Source organism: Maylandia zebra, linkage group LG11 (assembly GCF_041146795.1).
Source record: "Maylandia zebra isolate NMK-2024a linkage group LG11, Mzebra_GT3a, whole genome shotgun sequence".
Classification (NCBI taxonomy): domain Eukaryota; kingdom Metazoa; phylum Chordata; class Actinopteri; order Cichliformes; family Cichlidae; genus Maylandia; species Maylandia zebra.
In genome coordinates, this window is record NC_135177.1 from 35,694,519 (window position 1) to 35,721,367 (window position 26,849).

The following is a 26,849-nucleotide window of genomic DNA, read 5'->3' on the forward strand; positions in this document are numbered from 1 at the left end:
AACAAATGCTTCAACTTTAACAGTTTGTCTCCACAGTGGAAGTCACTGTGTGACTCCTGTTCACTGGAGGAAATTTCTTCAACGCTGTTCAACACAATGTGGGTGCATATTTGGAGATATCTACTGCTACATGTATCATGTAGAAAAGATGATGGTGTAATATTTGCACCATCATTTTAGCCACAGGTCCCTTAAGGTCCTGTAAGTTGTGAGGTGCGCCTTCCATAGATCGGAATTGTTTGGCCAGCAAATCCCACAGACGCTCGACTGGATTGAGATCTGGGGAATTTGGAGACCAAGCCAACACCTCAAACTCATTTGTGCTCCCCAAACCATCCCTCAACCATTTTTCCTTTGTGGCAGGGTGCTTTATTCTGCTGAAAGTGGCCACAACCACCAGGGAGCACCATCTCCATGAAAGCATGTACATGGTCTGAAAGAATGCTTAGTTAAGTGGTCTGTGTCAAAGTATCATCCACATGCATGGCAAGACCCAACACAGAACAATGGCCAAAGCATCACACTGCATCCCCAGCATTGCTTTCTTCCCATAGTGAATCCTGGTGCTACGCGTTCCCCAGGTAAGCACACACACCCAGCCATCCATGTGATGTAAAAAAAAAAGAAAAAAGATTCATCATACCAGACCACCTGTGCAGCCATGCAGCTCCATATGCAACAAACAGTGATGCACTGTGCATTCTGACACCTTTCTGTCACCTTTTGTAAACACAAATGTTATGCTTGCTCAGTATATGTATATATAATAAAGCTGAATTACTCACCCCAGTTGGGTGCTTATCAAACAAGAGGGCTTTGATGCCAAGCACAATGAACTAGAAACACACACACACAAAAATCAATATTTAATCAAGTTACATACTTCCGTTTAAATACTCTATACAAGTAATTCCTTTATTTTTCACTGAGTAAACAGCAACTTGCGCACCAACATGGCCCCCAGGAGGTACCGATGGAGGCAGATGGTGAACCTCAACTGCTGCCCTAATTGTGTGTGATTAAGTGTGTGTATAGTAAAATGATATGAATTTTAACTAGTTGATAACACTATGTAAATGCATTATCTTCCATGTTCTCATTATCCACTTGTCTCTAATGTTGCCTGAGAACTAAAAGATTTAGCTCAGTTAAAGGTGATTGACTCTGATTCGCATGTGAAAGAAAACACTGGCCAGGTAGGTTGACCTTTGTTTGATAAAGCGACATCTAAATGATTTTAATGACATCTGAAACTGCAAACTGAACCTAGACATGGAGAGTGATTTGTACAACTGGCTGTAAATTCTAAAAAGTTATTACAATACATTTTTACAGCCCTTGAGTTAAAATTGAATGTCTACACTTCACTGATTACAGAGGCAACATTACTGATTTTGTGCCTGTCCACATTCTTATGGTCCTCACTTTATGTTGTCAGTACTATGTTCCTGCATGAGAGGAGGAGTCAGATGTGATTTAACAAAACAGCCCCAAAAAGCTGTAGGGGTCTGGGAAGGAAATGCTGTTTGGTTTGATGGTCACACAAAGTTTCTGAAATAAATAAAACACTAATTAAACATTAGCTTTCTTACCATTGCTCCTGACCAATATGGGAAGCTAGAGAAACCAAGATAGTTTAGACTAGTACATGAAAAGATAACGCCGAGTCCAATACTGAGCAGCCCAATCCTAACCTGCAGAACCTGTGAAACAGGAAGTAAGATAACTGTTTATTGTCACTGAACAGTCATACATGGCATAATAGTACAATGAGCACTACTATTAGTAAACGTACAGAATGAACAGCAAACATAAGCATACTTCTTATGGCATGTTATTTTCTTATGTTTCCATGCTGTTTGTTAAGGTGGACCTATTACTTCCATCTTTGTTGGGACACCACTAGGGTAGCGTTGCAGGAGTCATGGTTCAGGCTAAAAAATGTTTATCTTATTGGCCTTTATTCAGTCCTTTGGTTAATCTGCTGTATAAAACAAACCATTTTAGCTCCCTTTAAGCTAGAATAAAGACCTGCAGGTGACTGCAGTTTCTGTGCTTACAGCCAGTATGTATGAAATGACCATATAAGTGATATCTATTAGAGACCAAAAGTAAAACAAAAAAGCGTAACATTAAATCACTCAAAGTTTTAAAAGTAAAAAATTTTACACAATAATTTGACTGTTTGAGGTTTTCTCAGAAGCTCTCTGAGCCCCCTCAGGTGCTTGGACACAGCGGAGAACAATGGCCTGTAGCAAGGGCTCTTGAGGATCTGGAACAGAGGACGGCAGGGACTTTGGGAGTTGGAGGTGAAAGTAAACATAGTGATCCCAGCAGCTTTGGGCGCAGACATCTTGCATAGAGATCCTGGAGACTGAAACTGAAAGACAGTGATAATCATTTGAATTTGAAAGTCAGCACAGCACAAACTTTAACTTTCTGTCCTTTCCTGTTTTACTCTGATCATCTTGTGTCCTGTGTTCAGTGTTTTGAGGTTTGCTTCCCCTTTGTCTCATTATGTCTGTGCTCTCCTCCTGTGTCTCATTCCCTCGTCATCCCTCTGTGTATTTAAGCCCCGTGTCTTCGTCTGTTTATCGCTGATCCATCTGCTTATTACCAACTGCATGTCCCATGTCTCAGGTTTTTATTTTCTTTGTTGTTGTTTTTTCAGGTTTCTCCCAGTTTAGGTTTGGCTTGTTTGGTCTCTGTCCCCTTTTGCTTTTGTTTGTATTCTGCTCCGCCGTAATAAAGGCTCACTCTCAGTTCCAGTCCATCTTCAGTGCATGCTGCAATCTGCTCTCCATGCCTCTGCCACAGCAGACATGACAACTTTTGGCAATAAAGTGTAGATTTTGATTCGCTGCGTCACTTTACAAACAAAAATCTACTAAATTAGAATTAAGATTTTCAGTTATTGGTCAAAGTGCAGACTCCTTTAGATATAAAGAACAACAAGAAGGGATGTGTGTAATTTAGATTGCCTGCTATTTAATTGATTTGCATTGTAACCCAAAGTAAATATGAACACTTAGCTGTTAAAGTAGAAACAAAACAGAAACACAGTGAGGAAGGAGCTTAACAGGCCAAACCTGTTACCTGAAGTTTCCTCCTCTGTGGGAGTCATACAGAAACTTTATCAAGTTCAACTGAACATTCAGCTAAACACAAAGAAAAATAAACATAATAAATATCATGGCATAATGCATTTAGTCTTTATTTTTTACTAGTTTTTATTTGTTTTACAATACTTTTAATTATAAAATGGGCATATTTGGTGTGAGATTAGATGACAGCTTAGAGGCTAAAGTGCAAGATTCCTTTTGACAACTATCAGTATTTGAAAACTATAATCTCCGTATTAAATGTCACATAATAACTTTAAAAATATTTTAGTGCCCCATTAAATTTAGGATGCTGAAAAGAAAAACAGCAGCGCTCTCTGGTGGAAAGAAATATTACAGTTTTATTCAACTCAAAAAAAGTTGAATACATTGATTGATTGATTGATATTGATTATTCTTAAATGTGTTTGAACTCAGTCTGATTAAACTCACAACACTCTGTTATTGTTGAACTTTTCAGGCTGATACTTTGAATTTATGCAGCAACATCCTCTGCCAGATATTTCCTGTTAATTATGAGAGTTGCACAATGAAAATACATGTTGGGCCATTGTTTTATAAAAAAAGATGGTTCACCTCATCAGTATTTTCATTCTGTCTCGATTGAAGATCTCGCTTCAGGTTATGCTACAGAATCTCAGCTGGGTTGTGGTAACCTGGGTAAAACTAGGACCATGTCAGGGACACAGCAATGACAGTGTCTACTTTCTACCTCGTTTCTTCTCTGCTGGAGAGCTTTGATTTCCAAAAATTAAGAGCTTACGGTAACACCCGTCACCAGATCTGAATCAGACACTCAATCTGTTCTATGCATGTGTATAAAACGACCTTCTCTTGTTCTTTTATTTCACACTGATATGAAGGACAGCGTGACCTGCACTCAGGCAGGAGTGGAGTGAACTCTGCTCAGTTGCTGATCAGAACCTAAATAAAATATCTCTGAGAAATTTAAAGCAGATTTGAGCATTTAGGTAGAATTTTTCTTTGGTTTTATTAGCTGTGATAAATGTAACTGTTTCCGTTTCCTAGACGATGTTTATAAGGTTTTGTTATTTTTGTGAACGTCTATAATAAAATAAAAGACTACATTAGTTTCCCTTTCGTATATGAAGATAACTTTGCATGAAGTTTCATGAAGAACTCCCCCCCCCCCCCCCCCCAAAGTAAAAATTACAATTAAAATGTTCAAAAAAAAAAAGAAAAAAATTATGAAACTAATTTATGTAATGGATATATGTTGTACAGTTGATTGAAAAACTCACACTGAACACTTTAGTAATATTTTTGTTTAATTTCCAATTATCAAAATAATTTGCAACTTTAATTCAAGCTTTTCCTTTTCCTCATCTTGTTCCTTTCTTTCACTCAAACACTAAATTAAAAGTAAAATATGTCATTTACGTCTGCTTAAGCTGCTTAAGCTGACCCAAGAGGGTCATTAGGAGGTACTTACAGAGGTAGAGTACGATGCTGAACCCCAAAAATTCCCTACTGTATCAAAAGTTTGTATTTTTGTGTGTCATTGTTAAAGGACTGTATGTTTATGGTAAAAGTGCTTCTGAAATTCTTTTTAATAATATCCCCAATTAAGTGTTAGCTTGCTTACTAATGATCCTGACCAAAATGTGAAGCCTGTGCAACCAATTTGCCACAAAAACCCTGATTCGGCACATGAGTGGATAACTCCAAGTCCAATACTGAGAAGCCCAACCATAATCTGCAGAGGGAGCACTAAATGAACAACAAACAGTACTTTATTCTACACCTCGTTCTCCTATGCTTTTAAAGAAGAGCGATTAAGCTCACTTCCAACTTCTTTTTAGTTTGGGGACTCTGCAAAGTAAGTTCATTTATCTTATGAACCTTTGTGCAGCCCCTCAGTTTATTCAGGCAGAAAATCTACAAATTTGCACTTTGAGCTGGTGTAAAGATTTAAACAGTAGGTGTGTGGGGCTTATATATATATATATATATGTGTGTGTATGTGTGTGTGTGTGTGTGTGTGTGTGTGTGTGTGTGTGTGTGTGTATGTATTTTTGCACTTTTGATCTTTGTATATACAATAGTTTGCAGATACCTTTACTGATTTTTGAACTATGCACTTTTCTTTACACTTATAGTGTTGCTTTTACCTACTATAAAAATCAGATTAAACCATATTCAACTGTCACTGAGATGAAACAGCCTGAAACAGGCTTCACTGAAAAACAGGCAACAAAATAAGATTGATTGATTTATTGATTTCACTTTCATCAAAGTTAACATCAGAGGTTGTTGTGCTGTTCAGGAAACACTGCCTTACAGTGAAGAATGACAGAAATGTCATAGGAACAATTTCATAGTAATGCATGTCATTTTAGCTCTCGATCTTTTGATTAGGAGTTAAAGCTACTTAACCTCTACCACCAGTTCAAATTGATAACAGTTTGAATGAGGTCAAAGCCAGGGAAGTCCATGGCAATAATCCCAAAGCATGGTCTGGGATGATTGGGATAAAACTGCCTGAGGTACTGATTGAGCCATGGGTTCACCTTTTCTGCCACTCTTTTTGGGGTCAGAAACATTCCTAGGAAAGTCCCAAAGCCAGTGCCACTTGTGTAAGTCAAAACAACGTTATCACCCCCACAAGCCTCAGTGGCTTGGGCCAGCTGTTTGATTAGTTTGTTGTCCTCTTCTTTAACTCTGCTAACCTTGTTGCTGCTATTCTCATCCGTCTCTGTGAGGGGAATTCCTAGTGTGAAGGTGCTTTTCTGCAAAAAGACCAATTTCCCCCTCACCTGGCCTATATTCGGCATGCCAGAGGTCACCCACACGTGCTGGTCATTGCTAATCAGATTCTGCACCATTTCATTTACCTTATTCTTGTTCAAAATCGCTGGCACCACTCTAATGAGCACAGCCTCACTGTTAAACTCAGACAAGAAAGCTTTAACAGTGTCCAGAACATCTCTGAATGTGCTGCGCTCATATATCACCCCATGCATGACGTAGAGGGTGCCTTCCAGTTCCAACACTTTGAGATCCAGGAAACGAATCCCAGCTCTGAGCTGGTCACTCAGAGACAGGACCTGGTATTCTGACTCAGGGCCTCCATGCCGAGCCATGCTGCTGTGACTGCCGGGGATGGTGATAAGAGACAGGGGGCGGAAATCCTCAATGCCAGCCATCCACGGAATATTGTAGGACGCCGGAAGTATGAGGTTTTTATTATCATTGAAGAAAGGATTGTTGCCATGGCATGAAACCCTGAAGATTTTGAAGATTTGTTGAAGTTACAATAAAGCCAATGCAAGTTAAAAATAATGTATTCCTGTTTTTATGATACATATGATACCTACATGGCAGACAGAAGAACACAATGAAAAAGAAGACGCTTGTCACCAGCACTCATCTTGAAGAAATGTGAGCCAACTGGAAAATTGCAGAAAATACAAGAATAAGTTATGCATTTTTTATGTTAACATCCCATTTTTTAAATAAAAAATACCTATGCAACCAAATTAATTGTGCAAGATAACTGAAAGATTTCAGTTATGTTACAGGTTTCAACTGTACCTTGTAGCCAGGGAAATTTCACAGCCAACATCCAGAGCAGCAAAAACCTGAGACTTATATGGTTCAGTTATCAGAAAAATTCTAGGTGTATGCCACAGATTGACTGATCTCGATAGGTCTTTAAATGTTTGTTCAGATTGTGATGTTTGAGAAGGTGTTCCCTAAAATCCAAGCAGTCATCTGAACAGATTGTTCTCTTCATAAAAACAGGGTTAAAACTGATAAGATTACAGGGCATTTTAGTGCAGATCGAGGATTTGAGTAACTCCAGTGAAGGTAGTGTTTGCAAAGTTTAATCAAAAGCGATACCAAGTCTGTTGTTCAGAGAGGGAGGTGGCTGATGACTAAACTTATCACTGACTGGGTGTAGCGCTGTTGACCGAGCTTACTGAGCAGATCTGTTGATAATCATCACCCACGCTTTGAAAATATAGAACTATTTACTGACCTTTTGCACTGTAAGTGAGTCCCTCTATATGGTCTCAGCTGCTTGAATGATCTTTAAATAGATATCTGGCAGTTCAAAGCATGTTGTTTTAAAGACATGTTTATTCAGTACGATTGAATGACTAAAATCAGTATCTCCTGTGAGAATATACAGAGGAAACTGCCCATAACAAAAACAAAATTCTAACAGGAAAAAAAACAAGAATGTTGAAGATCAGGGTGAAAATGATGTCGTAGCTATTTGGGCAGAGAAGAAAAATACAATAAATGTCAGCTCTTACAGGTTTCAGAGAGAACTTGTGCCAATAAAATGAAGACCTTATGGTAAATGTTGCTGTAGTCTGGCAGACTCGTTAGGTTGGCCTTGATTTAGAGTTGATGTTGCAGGAAAGTTGTCCTGACTGGACTCGACTGTTTATTCTTTCAGTTTAGTCTTCCTTTCTTTGTTCTGTTGATAGGAAAATGAACCCAAGAACAACTTGATTAGGTAAAATGTGTAGTAGCAGAACATGGGCAGGCTTTCTTTGTTCTTCAGATCAGGTGTAGAAGGTCACTACTATGACAGGAACACCCAAGAATACCTCACCGGTTCCTGTCCTCTAAGAAGAGAAATAGTGTGTTACTAATGACATTCAGATTGATCCCAGTGTTTGTAATTTTCCATGAAGATGCAGAAATCCAAACTTTTAGCAGACACTGATTCTGAGAGCACTGTTGATGTTGACCAACCCAAGACTATTGGTGGATGCAAGCCAAGTCATACAGATTCAAGGAGCAGGTACCAGCTGGACCTCTAATGTGTATTATTATTTAAATCAGGAAAAGAAAAATGTTATGTATATACCACGATCTTTGTAATCTTATCAGTGTTAGACATGAAATTGTTAGAATCAAGGCTCTACATGTCAAAGTGAGTAATAAATAGGCAAATTAAGGGTCTCTTTAATATTGTAATGTTGGTAAACATGGGATAGCAAGCATGGTAAAAAAAAAAATGCATATTTTACAAGTGTGTAACAGGACACTGAAAAAACGGTTAAAACGCCATAAACACATACACATTTATGAGGGTCAAAGACAGCATAAAGGATATTACTGGACAGGACTATTGATGGTCTTCTAATTTTGTTTTCTTTGAAAATTGAATTGAGGTATTCAGTCTAGTGTCGGGGGGACGGTTCATGGGGCGAATGACAGGATACCCTTGGACAGATTGCAAAGCTCATCAAATAAAAAAAAACAACACAATTTTCCATGTGTTTTTTCACAAATTTGCATCTGATCTAAAATCTGATTTTATGATATTTATATTTATCAGAATATTTGATATTTTGTTTAAAAGGTGTTTTAAAAAATTGTATTAAAAAAAATGAAAAAATAATTTTCTTAATGATTTTGCTCCCTCACGACGTCCATCCACTCACTCCCTTTTTCCCTGGTCTTTTTTTAACCTTCACTGACCCTGACGCATGCGTTGTGGTCTGTGTGTGGTATTTATAAAAGAATTTAGGGGTGAAATAAGGTTTTGAAATACCTACATTTCCCGTGATGCATTGCGATCGGACCCGGAAATGAAAACCGAATCAGCTGACTTGGTTGTGTGTTTCTGAGCAGTTTGGGCACTTTAAAGCTCTTTGTCGCGTCCCGTAAATTCAATAAGTGTTATTATATTCGATCTCTTATATCAGAGGGTGCACAGCCATGTTACGGCCGAAGGCGCTGACGCAGGTTCTCAGCCAGGCGAACACAAACGGAGTCCAGAGCACTCTGTGAGTACGGCGAGCTAGCCGCAAGCTAGCCACATGCTAACTGCTGCTGGAGTTTCAGCGGTGCATTTTTTGACGATTACATATAAATTTAAAGGCAATACACATGATAAGTCTTCTGAATATTCGATAAAACTGAATATAACCCCTGCGGGGCGACTAAAACGTAATTATATGAAACAGTGTGCATCCTGCATAAAGGAGCTTCTAATGTTTCACGACCAGCACAGTCTGTTTGAAAGTGCTCAACGCAAACTTCAGGGTACTTTATTATATAGTCAGTGTATCGGATCATCATCTCCGTCTCAGTATAATGTCCCAAATAACTGATAAGGGTTCATGTCAGGCATTTTCCCCCACAGGGGTTTAATTTCCTTAAGCATAAAATAAACAGTTGTTTGTTTACCTACTTAGTTTTGTAAATTTGACAATGTTGTCCTAATTTTATATCAAAATAATACACAGTTACAAACTAAAATAACCGTTTATGTAATGATATTTTCCACTAAGAGGAAAAAGGGCATCAGATATGTACTAAAACGATTTTTTTGTGTAAGATAATACAGACGGAGACTATATGTTGATCAGTTGTGTTTACCTGAGTAGGTGTCACCAAAATTCCTCTTTGAAAACGAAAAAGAAATCACACCTATAGAATCAAGTAGTCATCACTATTTCTGTCATTAGTTGGTATATGACACCATTTATATACGCTTTTAATGGGGATAATAATAATTTAAAAAAAAAACTCTTGCCACTGCAGGGGTCCTTCAAGCTCCCAGACCTCTACCCTGGGAGGCCTGGGAGCTTTTAGGGTCCTGCACAGTATCTTTGCTGCCCCGAGGACTGTGCTCCTCTGGACAGAGATCTCCGTTGTTGTTCCTGGGATCTGCTCCGTTACCACTGGGACCACTGTACAAATTCAAATTCAAATTTTATTTGTCACGTACACAGTCATACACAGTACGATATGTAGTGAAATGCTTGGACAACTGCTCGTGACCTAAAGAAAACAAAAAAGGAAAGGCTATGAATAAGATAGGAAATAAATATGAAAAATTAAAAAGGGTAAATTTAAATAGGAAGGAATAAAATATAAATTAAGGTTAAAATGGTGTTTTTGTCCTAACTTTCAAAGTAGTCCTAAACTACTTAAACAGACTTGCCTAGTAAAATGGTGTAGTAAGAAATCCTATACAAATAAAATACATTTTCGTGTAGTATACACCTTAGAGTATATATTCTGTTTAGTTGGTAACTTTGTGCTCTGAAAGTTATTATATTAATTTAATATTAATCTGCTGGTTATGTGGTTTCTCATCAGCTTACTGAATAATGAAGGCTCACTGCTGGCGTACTCTGGGTACGGGGACACCGACGCTCGAGTGACAGCTGCTATCGCCAGCAACATCTGGGCAGCTTATGACAAGAACGGCCATCAAGCCTTTAACGAAGACAAACTCAAATTCATTCTCATGGATTGTATGGTGAGACATGCTGTTCCATCATCTTTTATTACTTTTTTTCAGGTATATGTGAAAGATTTGTGTGATGTGAGAAAAAGTGGAGCGATCATTAAGTAATAAACTGAGATACTGTGGTCTTCTTCCCTTTAACATTGTCGTTCTCAGGAGGGAAGAGTGGCCATTACTCGTGTCGCCAACCTGCTGCTGTGCATGTACGCCAAAGAAACGGTGGGCTTCGGGATGCTTAAAGCCAAGGTTAGAGGTTAAACTCCGCCTTTTCATGAGATAATGTTTCATATCCTGAATGTGGATCATCAACAACTGTTACTGTTTCTATTAATGATTTAGGGCCAGGTTTGAAAATACTGGAAATTTACTCATATAAAGTAAAAGTTCTCTTTGTTGCCAATTTGTGAGTTGTTTTTTTTAAGTTAAAAAAAATCAGAAATGTAATTAATTAATATTAATATTTATTAAATCCATAAGTCGTTAATTATATTATTAAGCATCTGAGACAATAACTGATTTCCCAGCATGTTGTTTTACTATTTTAAGTGGACTTTACGCGCAGACTAAGTGTTCTAGTCAAATCTAAATGGACAGAAAAAATAGAAACCTTAACATCTGTAGCATATTGAATTTGGCAGCCGGCCGGTGTCTTTGACGCATTGAATCAACAGTTTAATATACTGATTCTGTAACTGGCAATTATTGCCTGTCATGCTTTTCTAAAGCCTGTGAGATGTCACTAAATACTTTTATTTTTTCCGACTGGCAGGTTTAAATTCAGTTTACTGTAAAGTTTAAAAGAAATCTTCTTAAATCAGCGTAAACATTGTAATAGTAATAAGCAGCTTCTTTCAGTAGCTGCTTATTACTCTTCTGCTATTGTCAGTACCTGTGACTGAACATGAATGATCGCAGTACTTTTATGTCTCTTTAAATCATATAGAAGCTCTCGCATGCAAAGACAAAATAATGAATAATAACTCTTATTTTGAGCCTCCAGACCAGCTGAGAATGGATTTAATATAGAAACAGCTGAGGGTAAAGTGTGGCTCATTATTTGTTTGCACATAAATACATGAAACAACAAGGATTTTTATTTATTTTTAGCTTTTTGTGTTTTTAATTTTACCTCCGCTTTACTTCAGAGTTCTGTTACGGAGGCAGAGGATTTCTGCTAATGAAGGAAGTTCAGCAGTTTGATGTAATTTGGCAAAACATGCTTTTAGTTTAACAAAAGTCTGACTCAGAGGTAACAGTGAACTAGTGCCTCTTATAATGAGTTCAGTATGACTGAGCTTTGTTTTTGTTTTTTTAAGACTATGTCCATCTTTTTGAATGTGCTTCCAATTTTTCTTAGTCAGAACTTTAGCCACTTTTCCCAGTCAGCTAATCTGCTGACACAGCCTCCGGAGGCTGACTAATCTCGTGTTGTATTCAGGACGTCCGGGTAACAGATAACAGATGTCTGAACAAGGCAAGGCTTTCTGTTCCATTTGTTTTCCATTGTGGATAGATTCAACCAAGCTGATTTATAAAAATTAATTAATTAATAAATACTACATCACTAAATTTTCTTCTTCCAAGAAAGCAAAATTTTCTTGCAAGTTCATGACATGTCACAAGAGACATTTAAAATTTAGTCTCAATCACATTCTCAATGATAATGATTAACATTTATAAGCATCATAAAACATGTCACCCGCTCATCATTTAACATTTATGTTGATCAAAATTAAAATTTAATGTATTGAGTCAAATATCATGTCACAACGAAATACAGGTTGTCCTGTTCACATCAGAAGGTTGTTATGCAAGTAGAATTTATATTGATTATTTATAATAATACGTTGTTATGCTGAAAAGATATGTATTTATTCCAAACATAACTGTGCTGTGTGTGTTGTGATTGTAGGCAGAAGCTCTGGTCCAGTATCTGGAGGAACCTTTAACTCAAGTGGCAGCGTCGTAGTCGAGATGTGACTCACGCTCTTCTGGATGCTTATGTCATGTGATCCATGTGATCCATTCATGGACTACTGTGCCACTCTGCTTGTTCACTAAATGCATAATGCATATATGTCAATGAACGGGCAAGCTTTTGTGTGTGTGCGTGTGTATATATGTATCTATGTGTGTTTGTACTAAAAAATTACCAGCTTGTATGGTGCGTAACTCTTTCCGCTCGCTTGTGAATACGTTCCCTTCAAAATTTGGCTAAATTTGTCTGCTGAAATGATTCCATTATCAAACGTTCCCACAGTCGAGTTGTTCATTTGCAGCTTTCGCTCAGGCATGCTGATCAAGGCTACACAGAAATTTGAGCATTTTGAAACTTGTCAGGAGCTCAAATCTCATGAAAAGAGAAATATGTGTGGAAACTTTGAACTTTCTTGAGCTGCAGTTAAGAATGATTGTATTATTTCAGAGGTGTTAAATAAAAGAAATGTACATTCAAATTTGCACAATCTTTGTTCTCTACGCTGACGTGACAGAGGAATGATGGAGGTGTAGATGTATATTAAAACTAACAGTGTGATGTACAGAGGGCTTTAGAAAATAAAAATGTGGTCACGACCTGGAAACAGCATGCCAAAAGAAAAAAAACTTTAAAAATTTCCCTGGAAAAAACTAAAACTAATCCCTGGAATTAGTTTTAATGACAAATTCTTAAAGGGCAGTTTTCGCTTCCTGGAGCCGTCTCCTCCACCAGGAGGCGTTTGAGAGTCCGCCTCTGCTGTACCTGCCACTGGCCCCACCTGTCCAACCTGCCCTGCAGTGACTCCATTATTTGGACACACCTCCACTGCTGCTCTGCCTTTTCCTGACTCAGGCCCCGCCTGCTGCAGGAGAACGACCTGGATACGCTCCACATGTCCTGTTTAAACAAGTCAGCCTTCTCTTAACTCACACGGGAGGGGAAGGATGTGAAGGTCAGGAAAGCTGTTGACTGCCACTCGTGTTAAAACCTTTTTTGCTGCCAGTTTCTTCCCTGAAGTCAAGCTGATTTTGGTCTCTGCTCAGTGTCATCTTACATCCTGTGATCAGACTGCTGTAAACTGGGAGGAGGCAACACTGAATGGACAAAACATGGGGTCAGATGAGGCTTACAACTTTGTCTTTAAGGGTGAGTAAATATCCTTCTGCACGCTTTAGTCAATCACCAGGCATATTCCCAAAGTGTCAGAAAGGTATCACACAGTAATGTCCAGTTGGACTCTAATTATACTTCCTTGTTTATGATTAACTTGGCAGTTTCCAGGAACAAGAGCAGAGGAGTATGCATGATTGTGTGTCAACAGAATGCCACAGATCAGTAATAAACGGTACACAGTGATGCACGACAGTGTGCACGTACAGTAGGTCTCTGGATGCAGCTCAGTCAGCTGTTTGAAATATTTGCTCCAGGTGAAATACAACAAAGCCGAGCAGTACTGTAGTGATATCATCATTTCAGCATATTGTTTCTGTGGGCGGACATGCATAATAGGGGCCATTGTTTAAATCAGGATGTGAACTTTCATTCCTGCTTGTCAAGCTAGAGTGTCAACAAGAGCCAGTCTGCAGATGTCACGTTAGTAAATCTTCACTGTAAACAAATTATTTTCTGTTATTAAAAAAATCACCCGCTTTAGCTTTGATAGCACATTTTAATAATTTTATTTAGAATTCAGTCTGCACAACAGAGGAAGTATTTGCTCTATCGTGCTTTTCCACATGGTAGCATTTAAGGACCAGCACGTTTCAACCAAGTGGACACAACCGGGGCTATAATAATAATATTAATAATAATGAAGACAACTAACAGCCAGACCAAAGCGCTAATGTAGAAGCTTGGAAAAGCAGAATGGAAAACCAGTGGGTGACCTCACCATGCCTGTAGCCATCTTTTATATACAGTCTGTGGATTCAAATTTACATTGAAAATTTACATTCAGGAAGTTGGGGCTGTTGCTATGGGCAGAGAACTTTTTCTCTTTTTTTTTTGCTTAAGTCATTTCCATACACACTGACTTCATTTATTCCAACTTTTGATACCGTCTACTTTCACAGACTCCCAATTAATGGAAAAACTAATATCCTGCTGCTTAAGGTGCTGAATTTCTCTTAATGAGCTCATCTTTATTCTTGGAATTAAAGTAGCTTTGCATGAGTCATGCTTGGGCCTTGGATCAGCCCCTCAGTTTTAGCTTTAATACATTTTTTTCTGAACGTCTCCCCTCTCGGAGGAGGGTGGAACAGCACAGTGGGTCTCCTGCATCCACAGCCAGAAAGAGCAACCCACTCTCTGTGACATCATATCCAAAAAAAGAAAAAAAAAACCCAGTCTGAAACGTACTGTCATGCTAGTGTGAGTTTCCACTTCCATGAATGTGAGAGTCCGAATCAGCTAGTGAACACGAAGCCCTGCAGACGCCCACGCTTTTTGTGGCCAGATGGACGCGACTGCAGAACACTACAGTGCAAAATATACTTCACCTTGTACTTCAGTATAATAGGCAGGACAAGTCATAATAGCAGGCTTTTTATTTATTTAGATGCTACAGCAACTATTCATTGTCCACACACCGACCCCCTACCTCAGGTCTACATTTGCCTCCAAAGGCACTGGGATCACACACAGACTCACCCAGCAAATGGTATTATTGTGGATTATAGAGCATTGTGGTGTATGTCCTAACGCTCTGTGTCCATATTCCCAGATAAAATCAGAACAACCGAAAAAGAATCTTAAAAATCACGACACAGCTTTGCCACAAAAACTCTGTCGGTATGATAAAGACTTTAATCTTTAAACACTTCACAGGACAAAGGGGGCTTTATTGTAACCAAAGCATGCAGGCGTGTGTTGGCTACTCCTTCCACAGTGTTTTCACACCAAACATTTTAATTTATCAGCACGCAGCCACAAGTGAATTCATCACATTAATGACTCCTGTCTTCTGCTTAAGGAGAGCCTCAGCACTGTGAATGCTGGCTCACTGGACCAGTTTACTGAAACACTTAATGAAGCTGGGGTCATTGTTGGTGTAGTGAAATCCATACCTGTGCTTTTCCTGCTTTGACAAGACAAATAATCTGTTGTGAAAAAGGCCTACAGGCAATGAGATGCAAATGTGACTCATAGTAACTCTTACAAAGGGGTAGCACGGTGGTTTGTGCTGCCGCCTGACTGCATCAGTGATCTGGGTGTGAACCTGCTGGTCTGTATTGAGATTTTTCCAGGTTCCCCAGATTTCTGCCAAAGTCCAAAGACATGTTAGTCAATTGGTTAATTGGCCTAAGGTGTTAGCAAACGTGGGTGTATCTTCAGATATTCACCAAGTATCATTATACCCTAAATAGTGCACTAAAAGTATCTAACTGTGCCTCATAATAAGTAGTGTGCAACCAGTGGTCACCATCCAGACACTGTAAACCATCATACATCCTGCTGTAGGACAAATTACTGCATGCACGAGGAGCGAGAGCAGCACATCACCACCAAGTTTTTGTGTTTCTGAAAAGAGCTCTCACCAAAATGAGGTTTTAAAAATCATTTTTCCCTGGAAGTTTTGCTTCTAATGGACACTCGTTATTGCAGTATTGATCTTGACAGTGAAGGGATGTTTCTCTGGCTGATAAACGTTAACAAACTTCCCAGGAAACCAAATCTACCAAACCAAAACTAGAGGCCTTTTTCAGCATGTGTGCAGGCCTCAATCCATCCAACGATAGCTCAAAGAAACTAATCAGTGAAATCAGTTTGAGCAGATTTTTGGAAAAGGAGGTATTGTATTAGTGTTCAATTCAATTCAGTTTTATTTATATAGCGCCAAATTTGGTGTTCCTGTCTCTTCATTTTGCCTAAAATGCTTTGCTGTATAAATTTAAATAAAATTGAATTGGTAATTAGATATTAAAATTAATTAGCAGGCTTATGTACATACTAATATTGACTCTTTCAAATGAACATGTAGGATGCCATTATGAACATTTAATGTGGTTTTGGTATTGTTAAGTATAACTGTAGATCTGAAGGCAGGGTTGAGGTGACACGCACACATTTGTCCCCCAGTAAAATTAAGAATTATGATTACAAAGGTGCAAAAGTAAATAAAACAATATACAAGAAAAGAACACTACATGCACTGTATACATGATATTTGGGTTACAGGAAACATTGTAGGGTGTGTACCATGGCATCTTAATAAAATATAATAAATAATGTGGTGGTGGAAGCGCTATTACTGAACCTTTTGTGGAAAATGTAGTTAGTAGAGTAAGTTATGCAATAGTTTTTTCTCTTTGTTCAGAAGTGTTTTTGCTAGGTTGCTGACTAATCTTAAGATAATGTTGCCTGTCCTCCTTAGATTTAAAGCCAGTTGAAATGTAAATGATTTATAAAAATCATCCAAAGCATTTGCAACTGCAGAGAGTTTTGAGCATGGACACAAATCCTGCAAAATCGTATTTGAGCTATAAAGTCCAGGTGTTTAGAAATGACAGCAGGTTTGGCTCTACGTGCATATTGAAACAGGCTGCTGCTCAAACAAAATAAAACTGATATCGGACAGAAGCCTCAGCTCTCACAGGGACCAAAGAGTTAATCATACCCACATGTGTGCTAACTCGGGAGGGACAATATTAAATAGAAAAGCTGAGAATAATTATATGAGACTGCATACAGAGCTGAAGTTCAGAGGCTGTCAGATTGGTGTGCAGACAACAACCTGGACCTCAATACCACCAAAACAAAAGAACTGGTAGTTGACTTCAGAAGGAGGAAGTCCGAGCTGCAGCCTGTCAGCATCAACGGGGAGTGCGTGGAAAGGGTCTCCAGTTTCAAGTTTCTGGGTGTGCACATAGACACAGACCTCCAATGGAGCTCTAACACCTCTGCGGTCTTAAAGAAGGCCCAACAGCGTCTCCACTTTCTGAGAATCCTCAGAAAAATGGACCTGAAGAAGGAGCTGCTGACCGTCTTCTACCGCTGCTCCATTGAAAGTGTGCTGACATATTGCATCGGTGTGTGGTTCTCCAGCTGCACCACAGCACACAGAAAGGCACTCCAGAGGGTCATCAACATGGCCCAAAAAATCATTGGACATCCTCTTCCCTCCCTGAAGGACCTGTACAGCACTCGCTGTCTCAAGAGGGCACGCAACATCCTACGGGACTGCACACACCCAGGACACCGGGTGTTTAAGCTGCTGCCGTCTGGCAGGAGGTTCAGGCTGCTGAGGTCCCGAACAAATAGACTCAAGGACAGCTTTTACAACAGGGCAATAGCCCTGATCAATGTAAATAGCTGACCTGACTGGATACCTCCCTGGACTTTTTAGGGGGAGGTAACAATGTTTAAAGCGATAACAATAATATTTATATTTATAACAAGGTGCAATAATAATTAATGTGCAATAATAACAGTGTGCAATACACATACACTTATTCTTCTTTTTTATACTAAGTTAATATACTGTGTTGTGTTGTTTGTTACGTTGTGATGTGTCATATCGTGTCATGTTGTGTTATATGTAGTGCCGACGTAGGACAGTTTTTCCAATTTCATTGTACTACTGTACTATGTATGACTGTGCAATGACAATAAAGAGTTATCTTATCTTATCTTATCTTATCTTATCTTATCTTATCTTATGACAATGGTACAGAATGCCAGAGAGCTTCACGCCTGATTTTTATTTTTCTTAAAGAAAGAAACAAACAAAAAGAAGCCTTTCCACCATAAACATGTAAAAGGTCCTAACTGGTGTATAAGACTTCAGCAAAATTCCCCAAATGAAGTGTTTCCTGGGGGATGACCAGCAGACCACAAGCTCCTCCCACTGCTGTAAGTGAACCCTACATTCACCCGTTAAGGTGTTTAGTTTCAACCTGCAGCAGAACTGTGTACATTACACCAACTACATTTCCAGGCCTGAAGGTCATGACAGCAAAGTAAAGCAAAGAAAGTGAAAATTTAAGCTTTTGGCCTCCTCAGGATCAAACCAGACTGGCCACATGCTCGAAGGCCGTTTGTCCTGTGTTGCTATGGAAACATGAGGCATTGTTTGATTAGAAGTTACTCAGTAGACAAGGAGAAAAGGGGGGAGCAAAAGCAGCGCACTTATCTTGGTGAACAATAACCTAAAATATTCTTCAGCAGGACCTCAGACTTCAGGTCAAACATAGGCACAGCTTACTTATTTGTCTTTTTAGATTTTATGGGACTCAGCCGGTGTTAAGGTGCGGAAAATAGCACTTTTTATGTCCTGTGGCTCAGAGAGTTTAAAAAAAGGAAAACAAATTATTTTCAAACCCTGACTGATGTTGATTCAAGGAAACAGCAGTGTGGAGAAAACAATCTCCCAGAATTTATTTGCTTTTCTGCAGCTTTCAATAAATCCAAAACAGCAGATGGAGTTTTGCTCAGTTGTTGTTTGGTTTTGTTGGAGTTCTTTTTCACATTTTTGAAAGCTGTTGGCCATGTTAGACAAGGTTCAAAGTTCATTCGCAAGACTTAGAAAAGAAGATAAGTTAAAAAAAAGTGTCACTCCACAGTTAAATTAGTAACTGCTCTGACATTGTAAATCACACCGGCTTTTTCAGCAGATGGAAGTGGAAAATTAACACGTTGCATTAATGGGCAACCCTGATGATGAAGAACAGTTACGAAGAACTAGATCTTATGGTGAGATTGTTTTCTCAGCATTTAGCGTGGTAATGGAACATTGCTACAGCTCCAATAGCGTGTTCATGCAGTCAACAATTTACTGCTATCAAGGTGAAGAACTGATCACGTCTTTACTTTAAATATCTTCAACCCTGCTGAGAGTCTGTCTCTAAAAATAACAGTTTTCAGCATATGTGAGTTTAAACTGGCAAATGCTGAATTTAGTCTCGTGATAAAAATCTTTAAGTACTTTAGATTTCCCGGTAACTGCACATATACACAAAAAAATTTATCTTTTGCTATTTGAGAATTCTTGATTTAAATTTTCCATGCAGTTGCAGGGAGAAATAAGCTCTTCACGTTTGTAATAGTTAGACTGATGAACGGGGGTGGGGAATTAATGTTTCCAAGGAGCCATATGAGAGCCTGGGACTGCTGTGGAGGGCTGCACCACTAAGCTGAACTCAATTCTGCCCAAATTTATTAAATTGAACTTGTATAAGCTTACTGGTATGGCCCTCCTGGGACAACAGTCCCAGTTTACTTCACATCCCTGTTTCCAAAGGCAGACTTACCACTCAGCAGCTGTCTGTGTAGAGCTCCATGGAACTTATTTGCGCAGTAATTTTAAAACATTATTAAAATGTAACTTTTACTTTAATATTCACTGGGACATCATAGACTCACTAGTTATTTATGTAATAAATAAATAATACTTTTGTAGAATCCTCTTATTCTTGGACATGTGTACACCCCGACATCACGCATTTCTTTGTTGTGGACGGCTGGTCACTATAGCGGTCGGTCCAGGCTCTGGTTGCCCAGGTAAACCATCTCTGTCATTGGTAGGGTTTTTAGCTCACCTCAAACTTAAAAGTTTCACTAAACCACTGAATAACTTCTTGCATTGATGTTTTTTTATAATGTGCATGGATAGAAATTGCTTGCCAGCTGACTCTATCCAAAAAATCTATTCACTACCACATCTAAAATTTCACTGATTTATCCCTTAAAACACCTTTAGAAACTCTTTACAAAATGACATTTGATGCACTGAGTAGGTTTAGTTTTATGGGACAACATTGCCAGGCTAGTTGTTTGCCTCTTCAGTATTTATTTACACTAATCTAGATAAAGATAAATACAGATAAAGATACAGAAAAACTACATTTTTTAGAGCCACATCCGGGCAGGAAGTATAGACATCAGGCTTGTATTTCCTCGTTAATAATGAGCTGAAGCTGAGATTAGGAACAAGATGGGGTTAACAAATATCAAAAACAGTATGTCATAATTAATGGCTTTGAAGATGTCATAACACCTTGGCTCACTGAATCTACAGCAGTTACATGTAACTTCATCTTATCCAGTTATTCACTGGTCTCATTTTTTCTGTTTTCTTTGTGTGGTCATACTTTTTTATCTTTGTCAATTAAGCCAAGCCTCTTTTTTCTCTCTGAGTCAGCTACTTAACAACTGAAACCCAAATATTAGTCACTGACATGTACACAGGGGGTGTCTGTGTTACTTCTCCTGTTTACTCAGTAGGTAGGTTGCTCTGGCAAAAAGGAAGTAGCAGTTGAACTCGTTCCACCTGATTTGGAATAACTTTGCAGATGGTTTTATTTCCAAAAACAACGGCTTGTTCGTGGAAAAGAGAAAAAGACCCCAAAGGCTTTCAGTTTTCCAGGAGGGAAACGTGTGTTTCACAGAATTTATAAATGAAGGAGAAAAAAACACAATCTGCAGCGCATTAAAAGAAAATACATTTTAAAAATATTAATCAGTCACACCAAGAACAATGAACGGCCCAGAAAAAGGTTAGGATCTGTGTGCTGCACAGCTTCACTCAGAAATAAAAACACTGCCTAAAGCCAAACTGTGAAAGAAAAAATAAACTGTCACACTTATTTACTGCTGTTAATAAATCAAATAAGCAGCTGATTGTACAGCCACCCTCTCGTCCAGTGTACACTGAGATATACTCAAACCCCACAAACTACAACTAAGCAGAGGCGTTTAACTCTGTTTGCCCTCTATCTGCATTCTTTCCTCTGCGTGCTTTAGCTCAAATAATTAACTCTTTCACCATGAAGTTATTTCCTGATTGTGCAATTAGCCCAATGTCAGACAGCAAATACTGTGGATTTATGGAGCAACTACAGGAGACACACCTAGGCATAAGACAAAAATGGTTGTAAAGGATGAAGTGGATCTCGGGGGATTGGCTTTGTTAGTTTTGCAATGGCTGAGTGCAGGCTTTCAACAAAAAAAGAAATGTCTAATTAAAATTTCTCTCTGTCCTCTGCAGTGGTTCTAATAGGAGAGTCTGGTGTAGGAAAGAGCAATTTGTTGTCCCGCTTCACCAAAAATGAATTTAACCATGACAGCCGCACAACCATCGGGGTGGAGTTCAGCACACGGACAGTGCTGCTCAACAACTTCACCATCAAAGCTCAGATCTGGGACACTGCTGGGCTGGAGCGATACCGGGCCATCACATCTGCGTGAGTATATACTACTAATATCCCACTAATAAATGAGAATAATTACAGAAGGTTATGGTAGCTCACTACCCAGTAATTATATTGTAATTATAAAATGCACATGCATAATAGGGGTTATTGTTCAAATCAGGATGTGAACTTTCATTCCTGCTTATCAAAATACAACGTCAACAAGAACCAGTCTGCAGATGTCGTGTTAGTAAAACTTCACTGTGAACAAGTTATGTTCTGTCATTTGTTAATTGACAGAAAATGTCCTTTTTTAAACTGTTGAGTTGTAAAAAAATCACAAATTTCTATAGTAGATAGTGAAAAGCACTTTCTTTAATTGTTTCTCTAATATTTAATTACTTTGGCATAGCCTAAATGGCTACAGGGGAAGTCTTTATCAGTAGGAAAATCTGCACAACTTATGAACATCCAGTGTGCCGGATCGAAGTCTGTGCCAGGCCAACTCCGACCCCCTGGCTTCATGTTTGCTTTACGTCATTTTGATCAGGTTCCTGTAGGAACTACTTTCTTTCTACTCAACTACGCATACCAACTGTGTCCTTGTGCAGGAGCAGGCGTGACAAAAATCCTGTGCTTAACAGGACACAAAGGCAACTCCCTCAGATGATCTGTATTGACAGTTTGCTTCCCACTTGGCCAGCGTAGTTGGGCTGAAACAGCTAAATTCACTAATGAATAACGCTACAGTCCAGAAAAAAATCATTACATTCTTTTTCCAGGATGTCACATAATGCCTTCTTGTCAGCTGTCACCACAGTCTCACCATTATGCACAAGGTGTCTGTCAACATCAGTGTTGTCATACAACAGTCCCATTTTATAGACCTACAAAGTCCACATTAGGAGGCTGTAACCTAGTCATGTCATCTTGCATGACCCTATTTTATCTAGGTCATTGTATCAGTCCATATGGGATAGGGGGAACTAGAGACTCCAGTTTTCATAGGTCAGGGCAGGTTGCCATTCTATCTGAATGCTAGCACATGCAGAAAACTCTGCTGCAATCAGTGTTTGTTAAAATCAACAATCAGTATGTGCAACTCTTGTCTTAAATCAAGTTTATTAATCTAAACTGGTGGGTATAAAATAATGGTTCACATTGCAATCTTCTTTTGTCACTAATATGTGTTCTTCATTAAGAATGCATCTTAAAAATGTGTGACTTTTATGCACACCTGCAAACCGACACGCACAATGCTTTTGCAGTCCACATGCCTGTTTTCCTGCTGCTTAGTTGTTGAGCAAACCTGTATGTCGACATCTTAAGGCGGTGCTGTTATCAGCCAAAACAGCCACGAGGACAGGTGCTGATCCTCGGTTACCTCCCGCATTACCTGAAAAACCACAAGCACATTCTTGTCTCCATTTTCTTTCCAACTGGCACATTTAAAATCCACTTGTTAGGACAGTGATGTTCCTTTGAACACTCAGTGCTTCTCTCTTCCAACTGATTCAGTATTTTTTTTCTTCCCTAATTAAACTAGAAGGATTAAGAGTGTGGAAACGGGTTTTAAAACAATAGAACCATGTCCGTTTTATTTTTAAGACACGGGGAAATCTGAGGATATGCTACACCACTGGATTAGCTCTTTTCTGACAGCGTGGCTTTTTGAGTAATTACTGGCCAACTTATTCCAGTATGCAAATTCTCACTCCCATGGAATTTCCCATTTGTGCTGTAACAAGCAGCTAAAACCTATTAAAGTGGAATTAATTATGCTGCTGGAAGAGGAGAGCAGAATTGTGATTGTCGGGGAAGTATTGACTGGTTCGTAACTTCAGAGCAATCAGAAGTCATTAATTAATTTTTTTCAATGGACGGCGGCAGGAGCTGCCTATTATGCTTCCATACTGGCGACAGCTGAAGCTAATACCATAAGCACTTGAGTACATATGTCCATCTACTCCCTCCTTATGAACACGATGTCACTCTGATGATTTTTAATCTGATTTTTTTTTTTTAAATCACTTCATAATTATCGCTGTCATTTAGCTGCTTAGTTCAAGCGTAAAGATTTCTGTGTGCAACTGTAAAGGCTGCCTCATCCTAACAGGTATTACAGAGGTGCTGTTGGAGCCCTGCTGGTCTATGACATCACCAAACACCTCACCTACAAGAGTGTGGAGCGCTGGCTAAAGGAGCTTTATGAACATGCTGACCCCCACATTGTGGTAATGCTGGTAGGCAACAAGACTGACCTGGAGTCAGAGAGATCAGTGCCTAATGAGGAGGCCAAAGACTTTGCAGGTACAAAGTCAACAAGTGCTAAACCTAGAAATTAGTGCATGTGTTCTGTTCTATTTACCGTTAATGGGAATTTTTTTGTGTTGCCCCAACAAAACTGAGAACAGCATTTCACTTGAGAGAAAAGGTACAGAAAGGATCTCTGTGATTTCACAGAACCTGTCAGCTGCATGTTTCCTGTTTTTAGCAACAACTAAAAGCAAAAATATGATTTTTGCAAGAAGAGGAGATTGAGATTTTAAAGAAGAACATGTTGATACAGAGTGAAATTCTATGTTTCCAACATATAATGATGTTCAAATGCAGCTTCAAACCCCAAGACGTATGTCAGAGAATTATAAAGACTAAGAAATGTTACTCAAAAATGTTGCGCCTGCATTTCATTTCCAAAGCAAAACATCTTTGATGTTTTTGAAATGTTATCAACTTTTGTGAAAAATGATTATGTTTTCACTTTTGTGCTTGCTTTATTCACATCCAGGACTGCAGCAGAATTTAATTTCTGATAATTATGGAGACTATTACTGTGTCTATGAAATCAAGTCAAATTCCTGTTCAATCATTCTTTGTGGCTCTAATTTCCTATTATTTGATTAAAGCTAGAGTATGCAATGTTATTACAGAGCGCATTTCAAACACCCCAATGTTAAAACTAGAGACACAATTTGATAAAAGTGAAAAATAAAATAAGCACAGATGTGAATTTAATCATGAATGTTTGTATCATTATTAATACAGAGAAGAAAGGCCTTTTCTTCCTGGAAACCTCAGCCTTGGATTCTACAAATGTAGAAGCAGCATTTACCACTGTCTTAGCAGGTAATATATATATTTATTTATGTTTACACATGCTTCATGTGTTTTTATATTGCTGATATAAATGAATGCCATTTCTCCTTGCCTTTCCTTTTCCTACATTTTGTGAATATTTACTATAAATTATGCATCTGTTACCCTTACTCTTACCAATTTTTCCACTCCTGTGGTCAGTTCCTCTTTCCAATATAGAATATGTTCCAGAAACAGCAGGAAATCCAGTGATATCTATTTATATCATGCTTTTCACAGGCAAATGTTTTACAGAAGACAAACGTAACAATAAAAATTTAATAAAGAAAAAGAAAAGCAGGAAGGTAAGGGATTAAATAATCTAAAAGAATACATTAAATATACAATAAAAAAAGGATGAAAATGATCCCAATTAGAAGAAAAGAGACACAGTAAACAAAAGCCAGTGAAGAACAATGATAGCATTATACGACAAAAGTGTAAATATAAGCAGAACTGACAAAACTTAACCCGTACTGCTTTTATAGGAATTAAGAGGTTGTTGCTACTCAAATGCACTTCAGCTGTCAGCTATCAGCTGATCATCGGCGAGTGTGAGCACCTGTATAAAAGGCTCGCAGGCCTGGAGCATTCAGCTGCCATGGAGGAAAGACATTTTGGAGAAGCAACTCCTGAGAAGGGCTATAAACCCGTTTACAAACAATTTAAAGTCCATCATTGTGCAGTGGAAATAATTCAAGGCAGTTACCAGATATCCCAGGAGGATAGGTCTCATCAAATTCACCCCAAGATCAGATCATGCAATGCTAAGAGAAACCACAAAGGACCAAAAGCTACCTCTGAGACTACAGGCCTCAGTTAGCATGTTAAAGGTTAAAGTTCATGACAGTACAATTAGAACAAGAGTGAATAAGTGTGTCTTGTTTGGAATAGTAATCAAAAGAAAGCCTCTTCTCTTGCATCTGGACAAACCACACATTTTCTGGATCAATGTGCTTTGGACAGACGACCCAAATCAAACTCAATATATGAGCACAAACACCTCCGACCAACTGTCAAGCACAGTGGTGGAGCCACATTTTTGAAAGGTTTGAGCGCTGCTTATTACATAGCATAGAAAATCATGGTGGACGTGCCAGTTATTAGTAAATTTCTAATCATAGCCTTCTATACTTTTGTGCGGCCCAGAACCATGGTATTACTGTGTTTTATTTTGTTAACCACTTTTCTACTTTTTCATTCTTTCTGCGCCATCATATATATATCAATTTCATGCCATTAGAGATTCACAAGAAGGTAAGCAGTAAGGAAGTGGTCCGAGGCCCCATGAGTGCAGTTACCCTGAACAGCCCTAAAGCAGAAGACACAGAGAAGAAGTCCTGCTGCAAGAACATCTGACCCCACCATCCTTCAGGACTCGGGCGTCACGGTGGGGAACTCCTCCTTTTGCCCCAAGCTGGAATTTGTTGGAGGCAACCTCAGGCACCAGTATAAATGGTTCTGGCTTGAATGCTGCAACTTTGAATTGACTGATTTAAGAGTGGTAGAGCCGGCATGGTGGTAAGATGCATTAAAACGACAGTTGAAAATGTGAACAGATGGAGCTGGAAACCACCAGCAGTCTTTTAAGTTACTTCTTCACTACTGAACAAAGGTCAAAGGTGAAACTAAATTGTGTTACCTGTCAGATTATTCATAATCCATTCAGGGAATTGAAAACACATCATAGTGTGTATGATGTCTAAAATATGAGGACGCATGTTTCAATGTTTTTTCTTATAATCAGCAGCTTGATTGGTGGAAATGTTTGTATTCATTGTGAGTGTTGCTGTCACTGCTGAGCGTGTGCTCCAGCTGGTTATCTATGATGAGACTGATTACATATCTGTTAAGAAATAAATGGAGACAAATTACCCACTGTGTATTTTTGTGTCTGTCCCTTTGTGGGTTTTGTGCACCCATCTTCTGATGTCTGCTTCCAGCAAGATAACCTGCCATGACACACAGCTCAAACCATCTCAAACTGGTTACGTGAACACTAAAGGAATTCACTGTACCCAAATCCCTCCACAGAGGAATGGGAGATTAACATCACTGCTGTGGAGCTGACAAATCTCTTGATGTTATCATGTCAATATGGATCAAAATCTGAGAAATGTTTGCAGTACCTTGATGAATCTCTGCCGCACCGAGGCAGTCCAAGCTAATACTCACAAGGTGCACCTAAAAATGTGTCCACTGAAGCTCTAAGCTCTGGAAACAATGAGTGAGCAGCTCTGAGG

The 26,849-nt window shown here is 38.8% G+C and overlaps 3 protein-coding genes across 3 annotated transcripts; 2 read left to right on the plus strand and 1 right to left on the minus strand.

The window, feature by feature from the left end:
• Window positions 1-5,369: 5,369 nt before the first annotated feature.
• On the minus strand, window positions 5,370-6,762 carry LOC101464692 (1-phosphatidylinositol phosphodiesterase-like). Its single transcript, XM_004573541.2, has 3 exons — window positions 6,678-6,762; window positions 6,461-6,533; window positions 5,370-6,368 (listed from the first exon to the last, which is right to left on the minus strand). The coding sequence occupies exons 1-3, from the start codon at window positions 6,706-6,708 to the stop codon at window positions 5,522-5,524; spliced, it is 951 nt and encodes a 316-aa protein (XP_004573598.1). The 5' UTR covers window positions 6,709-6,762; the 3' UTR covers window positions 5,370-5,521.
• Window positions 6,763-8,670: 1,908 nt separating this feature from the next.
• Window positions 8,671-12,821, plus strand: LOC143421141 (ragulator complex protein LAMTOR2). Its single transcript, XM_076890270.1, has 4 exons — window positions 8,671-8,893; window positions 10,215-10,377; window positions 10,522-10,611; window positions 12,278-12,821. Exons 1-4 carry the CDS (start codon window positions 8,826-8,828, stop codon window positions 12,332-12,334), a joined length of 378 nt encoding a protein of 125 aa, XP_076746385.1. The 5' UTR covers window positions 8,671-8,825; the 3' UTR covers window positions 12,335-12,821.
• Window positions 12,822-13,184: 363 nt separating this feature from the next.
• On the plus strand, window positions 13,185-26,480 carry LOC101465260 (ras-related protein Rab-25). The gene is made up of 6 exons (XM_004573544.6): window positions 13,185-13,295; window positions 13,387-13,489; window positions 21,327-21,522; window positions 23,588-23,781; window positions 24,517-24,597; window positions 25,850-26,480. Exons 2-6 carry the CDS (start codon window positions 13,453-13,455, stop codon window positions 25,963-25,965), a joined length of 624 nt encoding a protein of 207 aa, XP_004573601.1. The 5' UTR covers window positions 13,185-13,295; window positions 13,387-13,452; the 3' UTR covers window positions 25,966-26,480.
• The last annotated feature ends 369 nt before the right edge of the window (window positions 26,481-26,849 follow it).

Bases quoted from the DNA above. Each gene is read 5' to 3' on its own strand.
- LOC101465260 (XM_004573544.6), top strand. From the start codon at position 13,453: ATGGGGTCAGATGAGGCTTACAACTTTGTCTTTAAGG. The intron at 13,490-21,326 runs GTGAGTAAATAT...TGTCCTCTGCAG, and splicing joins TTACAACTTTGTCTTTAAGG to TGGTTCTAATAGGAGAGTCT. The intron at 23,782-24,516 runs GTACAAAGTCAA...TTATTAATACAG, and splicing joins GGAGGCCAAAGACTTTGCAG to AGAAGAAAGGCCTTTTCTTC.
- LOC101464692 (XM_004573541.2), bottom strand. From the start codon at position 6,708: ATGTTGGCTGTGAAATTTCCCTGGCTACAAG. The intron at 6,534-6,677 runs GTACAGTTGAAA...GCAATTTTCCAG, and splicing joins GAAATTTCCCTGGCTACAAG to TTGGCTCACATTTCTTCAAG. The intron at 6,369-6,460 runs GTAGGTATCATA...CAAAATCTTCAG, and splicing joins TGTGTTCTTCTGTCTGCCAT to GGTTTCATGCCATGGCAACA.
- LOC143421141 (XM_076890270.1), top strand. From the start codon at position 8,826: ATGTTACGGCCGAAGGCGCTGACGCAGGTTCTCAGCCAGGCGAACACA. The intron at 8,894-10,214 runs GTGAGTACGGCG...GTTTCTCATCAG, and splicing joins AACGGAGTCCAGAGCACTCT to CTTACTGAATAATGAAGGCT. The intron at 10,378-10,521 runs GTGAGACATGCT...TGTCGTTCTCAG, and splicing joins TCATTCTCATGGATTGTATG to GAGGGAAGAGTGGCCATTAC.